Source organism: Mya arenaria, chromosome 6 (assembly GCF_026914265.1).
Source record: "Mya arenaria isolate MELC-2E11 chromosome 6, ASM2691426v1".
Taxonomy (NCBI): domain Eukaryota; kingdom Metazoa; phylum Mollusca; class Bivalvia; order Myida; family Myidae; genus Mya; species Mya arenaria.
The window spans coordinates 11,199,493-11,206,273 of record NC_069127.1 but is presented as its reverse complement, the minus strand read 5'-3'; the positions used below and the strand labels follow the sequence as shown (position 1 = coordinate 11,206,273).

At 37.1% G+C, this 6,781-nt stretch overlaps 1 protein-coding gene across 1 annotated transcript; it reads left to right on the top strand.

Annotated features, from left to right (window-relative positions):
• The first annotated feature begins 223 nt into the window (after positions 1-223).
• Positions 224-2,013, top strand: LOC128239015 (uncharacterized). The gene is made up of 4 exons (XM_052955426.1): positions 224-327; positions 462-658; positions 1,068-1,186; positions 1,437-2,013. Exons 2-4 carry the CDS (start codon positions 462-464, stop codon positions 1,928-1,930), a joined length of 810 nt encoding a protein of 269 aa, XP_052811386.1. The 5' UTR covers positions 224-327; the 3' UTR covers positions 1,931-2,013.
• The last annotated feature ends 4,768 nt before the right edge of the window (positions 2,014-6,781 follow it).

Below are 6,781 nucleotides of genomic sequence, written 5' to 3'. Positions count from 1 at the left end.
CTAATATTAAAAAAAGCACTCAAAATCCGTTTAGCATTAAAATTAACAATGACAAATGATACCAGCGACAGTGTCCTATATGGTTCACATGTTTTATGGCTATTTACCGTACATTGTAATAAGAGTAAATCAAGGTGCGTGTTTTTATTTCTAAGAAGCTTGTTTGTTATTGTACTTTCTGTGTTCCATAACCACTTTTATTCATCAACAACATCTCATAAACCGGATGTAGTCCATTATATATAGGGCCATTTATGAGTATGAACTTATATTAGTATTTCTTCTCCATCAACATACCATACGCACTAGAACGTAGAAGGATTAAACGTAAGTTGAAATGTTTAAGTGATAATTAATTCCACAAAACGATGGGTAAATTCAAGCAACATCAGGTACATACTATTGAACTTGATTTATGTGATCTTGCATGCAAAGTGTTAATAATATGTTTTTGTTTGTAGATGGCAATTATCGGGGTTTATATCGCTATGAGTGTTGTGTTGTGCTTAGCTGTGGCACAAGAGCCGAACCCCAAAGGCGATCAGACTGCACTTCTGACGAAGTTGGTTGCATTGGAGGCCCGTCTGCAGGAGACAAACAATACACTGCAATCTCTCCAGAACAAATACAACCGACGTGCGACGCTAACTAAGCCTTAGTAGGAATAATTCATCATCATATGTTAACGTATATCACTAGTTACAATGATACTAAGACTTGTGATGAACTAACTAACCTTGCTGGCTGTCTCATAGAGTCTTCGGTCGATGGTTTTCAAGCATTTTGAATTGATGATGGCTTTTGTTAATTACCGGTCGTTTCTTTCAATGAGCTCTTACATAGCGAAGGAATTCTGTAATAAAATATCTCAAAGAGCGCAACGAAAGTTCGTTAAATCAGTTATTCGATATTGCATTATTTCTTGTTGTCTGCTTTCATTTTGCATGATACTACACCACTAAGAATACCTTGAAAAGTTACTGTGTTTAAATCAAACAGTGAATAGATCGAACATGATGACCATGATGGGTTTTTTTGCTAGTAAAACACTTAATCAATTTTAACAGTCCGAACCCCCATGGAGAGGACCACCTGACGGTGCCATATCTGGAAAGGGACGGCTGGGAAATGGTGTTCCGTGCCTCTGCAGGGAACGGACAGACTGTGTACGAGGCATGGACAAAAGGTTAGAATCACAACTGTACTGTTTTAAGCGACATCTCATGCAGCGAGAAATTGAATAGTATTTGATAGCAGAAAAAACAACTTTTTTTATTGAAAATGAGTTTAAGTAGATACGTGTGGATTTTTACATGTTTTTTCTAGTGTTTTTCATTTTTGTTGATATTAAAATTTGTTAGGATGTATGATTCAATGGTGATTAATTAATTAAAAAAACGTCATATTACACAACGTGTCACAACTTTCCCTCACAGGGACAGGCACATCTACAACGAAACCATTGGACATGGCCAGATCCTACACTACCCATTTCCGGGAAGCAAATCTTGATCATAGCTGGACATCTTTAAAGATCAAGCACGTGAAATTTGCACTTTACAAAGACAACATTGAGACGGCGTACATTATTTTTAACGGCGTCGGTAGCACGATTACGAGCTGGTTTGATAAGACCAAAATCCTGGAATCCTCCTGGTCTGATCTCACACCGTCCGCTACATTCAATTTCTTCTCGGTCATTGGTGCGGACGACGGCCGGGTGCTGCGGAGGTTCTTTATCAATCAGAAGTATGCTGGGTGTGCTGGTGACGTTGGCCACTTTGCCGTAGTTGAGGAGAAAGGGGTTTGTGCGATGGACAAACACGTCCGTTACCCACAGTTCGTCTACTCTGACATGAACTCTGCTGATGTTTGGGAGAGAAGTCAGTTCGAGCACGCCGATTATCTGGCTATCTACGTTCACGTATAAACTACACTCTAACCATTAAACCGTACTGTAGTGTTTGTATATATTGCTGTTTTCTTGAAAAAAATAAAAACTATGAAAAATGACATCATGCTGCACATTATAACCTCTGAATCTCGTTGTAGTCCATACATTTGATACATGTTTGGTATGTATGTTATTAAGAAACGTAACTTGCTTTCCTATATAACCCATGAAAGAACTCTGATTTCATTTCCACTGGGGGTACTTTTGTTGTGCGGAAGATACAACAGAGCGGAAGACACAGTAGTATATTAAAGGGATACAAGGGTTACCATGGTTCATAATTCAAACATTTAAGGGCCCATATGTAATGTGTCGAATCACATGAGACATTTGTTATGGTTTAGGCTGTAGTGAGCACGCCCAAGTCACCCAGTTTTACATTATAAAGGTGCACAATAGGCTCCATTTTTATATGGTATATTTGGTGTATTGCGGCCGTTACCTGAGGTGGTTATTGAGCTACTGCCATCGAATATTTATGATTAATATCATTCAATGAAATAACAAAAGACACGTGAATGTTTATTTCAACTTGAACTCATTATTTTTCAAATTTAGGATCTCATTGATTAATTCAAACTGACACGTCAACGTCAAACTGAACCTATAAAATTACATACAATACTTATTTAAATCAAATTATACACTATGTACTTGCAGGTATAAGGACAATTCGCGTATTTAATGGCGATTTGCATTTACGTTCAACTTAGCTGTAGTTAGGCATATAATTTGATATATGTATGGTCTGCCTGTGGTATTTGTCAGCTGTGCGTATTACAATTCTGTTGAAGCATGACGAAGGTAAAATATAAAGAACAAGAAGAGTAAGTTGCGTTTCCACATACCATAAACGCCTCGTTAACTCGTTTATAAAACACCCTGAAAAATATTGCAGAAACTGTACTTTGTACGTAAATAATATCGGTGAATGCCTTCCAAATACAGAACACAGCAAACGCCACATATTTCAACTTTTTTGTAACTGATTTTGTAAATATGACACAATGATTTAACGAAAAAAACATGAAAAACGACCACAGTTTCGTACGTGTACAATCCACGCTTGTGTTCTTTTGTTTTCGAGAGGTGTTATTGCAAAGTTTACACGACTTAGATTCGTGGCATTTAAATCCAGATAAAGCGCAATTTAAATGAGACTGTTATTCATACATTGTGACAATTGATCCTTTTAAGGTCATGATACAAGTATAGTTCTAAGCGTTAGTTAAACTACGACAACTCGTGTATGCCATTTTTAAATGCATATGCATAGTTACTCCCCTTGTAATCTTATTCATTGCATCTATATTCACCTTATATAACAGCGAATTAATAATAGGATTGAAAAAGGCAGACATAAGTTGACAACGCACCGGACATCAACCTTATATGTATGAAACATGATCCACATTTCACCTTATTTCAATCTCTTAATAGAACGTTTAGATTCATGTTTATCTTCATTCAGATTGTGATAAAAATAGATTCGCATCTTCACCTATCAACCGCGTCCTTGATGTCTTCCATCAAAATTCGCCATGTTTGTTTTGTAATAACTGACTAAGGTGATCCATTGAAACTCAAGCATGCGCTATGTCCCAATCTATGAGTCCACTCAGTCACGTACATCAATAATGCCGCGCACAAAATACTGGCCAGTTTGAAGCGATGGACGATAATGTATGTATTACGATAAACACTGAACAGAAACTTATATCACACTTTTGGTTTTTTAGGGTTTGAAGAAAAATTTCATCCGAGATTTCTGTTTGTTTAAATTTAAACGGAAAAGTATTTCAACAATATGAGTATGTGTTTGTGGCAAAACTATTCCAGACTTTTAATAAAAAAAGTATTGGTAACTTATTGGGGAAATATGTTTGAAGAAGTAAGATATTGACACTGGTGACTAGAACTTATTTACTGTTTCCAAATAAACAATTATATCTCCTATCACGGAAGCCAAACATCAAAAAGCCACAAGTCATTATTCGTTATTGCACATAAAACTTTTCTTTTTCCTGCTGCATTTCTGAATGCAAGCGCTAAATTCCCTTTAAACCTTCTTCCGTCAAATTGCAAAGCTTTAAAAACACACGGACATGATAGGAAATATGTATTTATCAAGGCTTGATCTTGTATCTTGTTATATATTTTGTGACTTGGTCCTTTGAAAATAGTTTTCCTAACGTTACTTACACCAATGATAGGTGAACTTTTAATAGTTAACGACCATCAAACGCAAACACATATATAACTTGCATAACAGTTTCATGATGCAATCAGACAAACACAATATTTCATCCAACTCAGCTATTTATGTGTAAAAATAAAATAGTAATAGAAGCAATGCAAAACCAGACGGGCAAATCAATGATTAATATTTTGGAGGGCATTTAGACCATTGATAGAAGGACATAATACTGTCGTAGACAGTTGAAGGATTGTGATTTAATGGGGTCTCTTTGACAGACTTTAGGGTTTTATTTGGAACTGCAGTATTAAATTATAGAATGTTCCTATGCTTTTATGTTGAGTATTTCCATATTTAGTTTTAAATAATCTGATTCTCAAATACAATATTTCATACCCAATGGAATTATTGTGAATGATTTATAGTACGACTCGTAGCCAATATTGTCAGAAAACGAAAAACATTTAAGAAGATATCGTGCAATGGTAACTTAAATAACTTTTATTTCAACTAAAACAGTTTTGTGTCGCGATTCTTTATAGTTGATTATTTCTTGCTTCTTATGTTGTAAAAGGACCAATAGCGATAATTATTATAGAGCTTCACTAAGATTACCGGCAGGTGCCGATTGGATATTCTAATGATTACGGGAACAGTCAATTGCTCTAGCGTCGTTTTAAGATGTCCCGTGGACTTTAACAATAACAAGAGATGTTTGTCAAACATTATGCCCCCCCCCCCCCCCCTGAGCGCCATGTTGTCAGGATTATATGGACAATTGAATGAAATATGCATGGACCGAAATGACAGCTGATTTGTTGCTGTTTTAAGATTATGACCATTAAAGTGTGAGGATAAAGTGTGTTATGACCGTCATGACCTTTGACTCTATGAACTCAAAATCCAGAGTCATCAGCTGGTCACCAGAAACCTAAATGTCAAGTTTGAGAGCCAAGGGTGCAGGCATTGTCAAGTTATCACAAGACAAGTTTTTTTCGTTCAAGGTCACTGTGACCTTGACCTTTGACCCGATGACCCCTTAAATCATAAGGGGTCATCTACACGTCAGATGCAACTCCAAGTCAAGTTTGAAGGCCATGGGTTCAGGCATTGTTGAGTTATCACTCCGACAACCTTTTACCATTCAAGATCACTGTGACCTTGACCTTTGGCTCTATGAATCCTAAAATCAATAAGGGTGATCTACTGGTCAGGCTCAACATCCATGTCAAGTTTAATGATCATAGGTTCAGGCATTGTTGAGATATCAGTGGGGGAAGATTTGTTATTTTTTTTGCGTTAAAGATTACTGTGACATTGACCTTGGCCTGATGACCCCCAAAGTCGATAGGAGTCATCTACTGGGCAGGCCCAACCTTCATGTAAAGTTTGATGACCATAGGTCCAAGAATTGTCGAGTTTGCTTTCAAGGTCACTGTGACTTGACCTTTGACCCCTAAAATCAATAGGGGTCATCTACTGGTCAGGCCCAACCTCCATGTCAAGTTTGAGGGCCATGGGTGCAGGCATTGTTGAGTTATCACTCGGACAAGCTTTAAAATTATTTTACCATTAAAGGTCACTGTGACCTTGACCTTTGACCCGATGACCCCCAAAATCAATAGGGGTCATCTACCGGTCAGGCCCAATCTTCATGTGAAGTTTGATGACCATACGTCCAGGAATTGTTGAGTTATCACTCGGACAAGCTTTGGTCTACCGACGGACCGACCGACCGACATACCGATATGCCTGTGCATAGCAATATACCCCTCTTCTTCGAAGGGGGGCATAATTAGGGTCCAGCCCCTTTGGTAAAATTGTACTGTTCTTGATATTATCGAGGATCAATGGACTTCAACACAGATCAAACGCCACCTATTGAGTAAGGAAGGTTGGGATAAGCACAATTATATATAATAGAATCTCTTATTGACTAGTCCGTTTGTTGGCTATAGCAAGTTAGATCTATTAATAATCGTCCTGTGAGGTTGAAACATCACACGATGACATTAGATTATCATGTGATTAGGAAACAAGCTTGGGAAATGTCAAACGCAATTTGAGGTCAATTCCGAAGTATAAATATTTTCAAACGACCAGAAGCAACTGTCAAATGCATATGGAGGATGGTCAGCAGTCTGCTTATGGTTACTATCTGAGAGTATTAAATGGGTTTACATTTTAGGGTCAGCGGACTGTGTTTGAAGACCTGCTTTTGTTTAAGAATTAAAGTGGGTGTTGCCTTAGCTTGAGAAAACAACATTAATCGACATCTAATAAATAATGATTTACAAACAATAGCTATTGTATTATCGTACAGATCTGATTATTTCTATTCAAAATAAATGCAGTATAACTGAAACATTAATGCACTTAAAAAAACAATTCTTTTAAGTTTAGCATTTGAACACTTGGAATGGTTGTTTTAGTCCTCTATTTCAAAATATTGGAAATAATGTATTTCTATTACATTATAGAAAACCCGACGCTCAATCGCCATCGAGGTGGAGGCGTTCTAGTTCTTTTTTTATCTCATCATTTGTAAAGGCAGACAAAGACGTAGAAGACTGAGTTTCCTCAGAATGGTCATCCCAGGTGGTGACTGAAAAAATGAAGGACAAAATCGA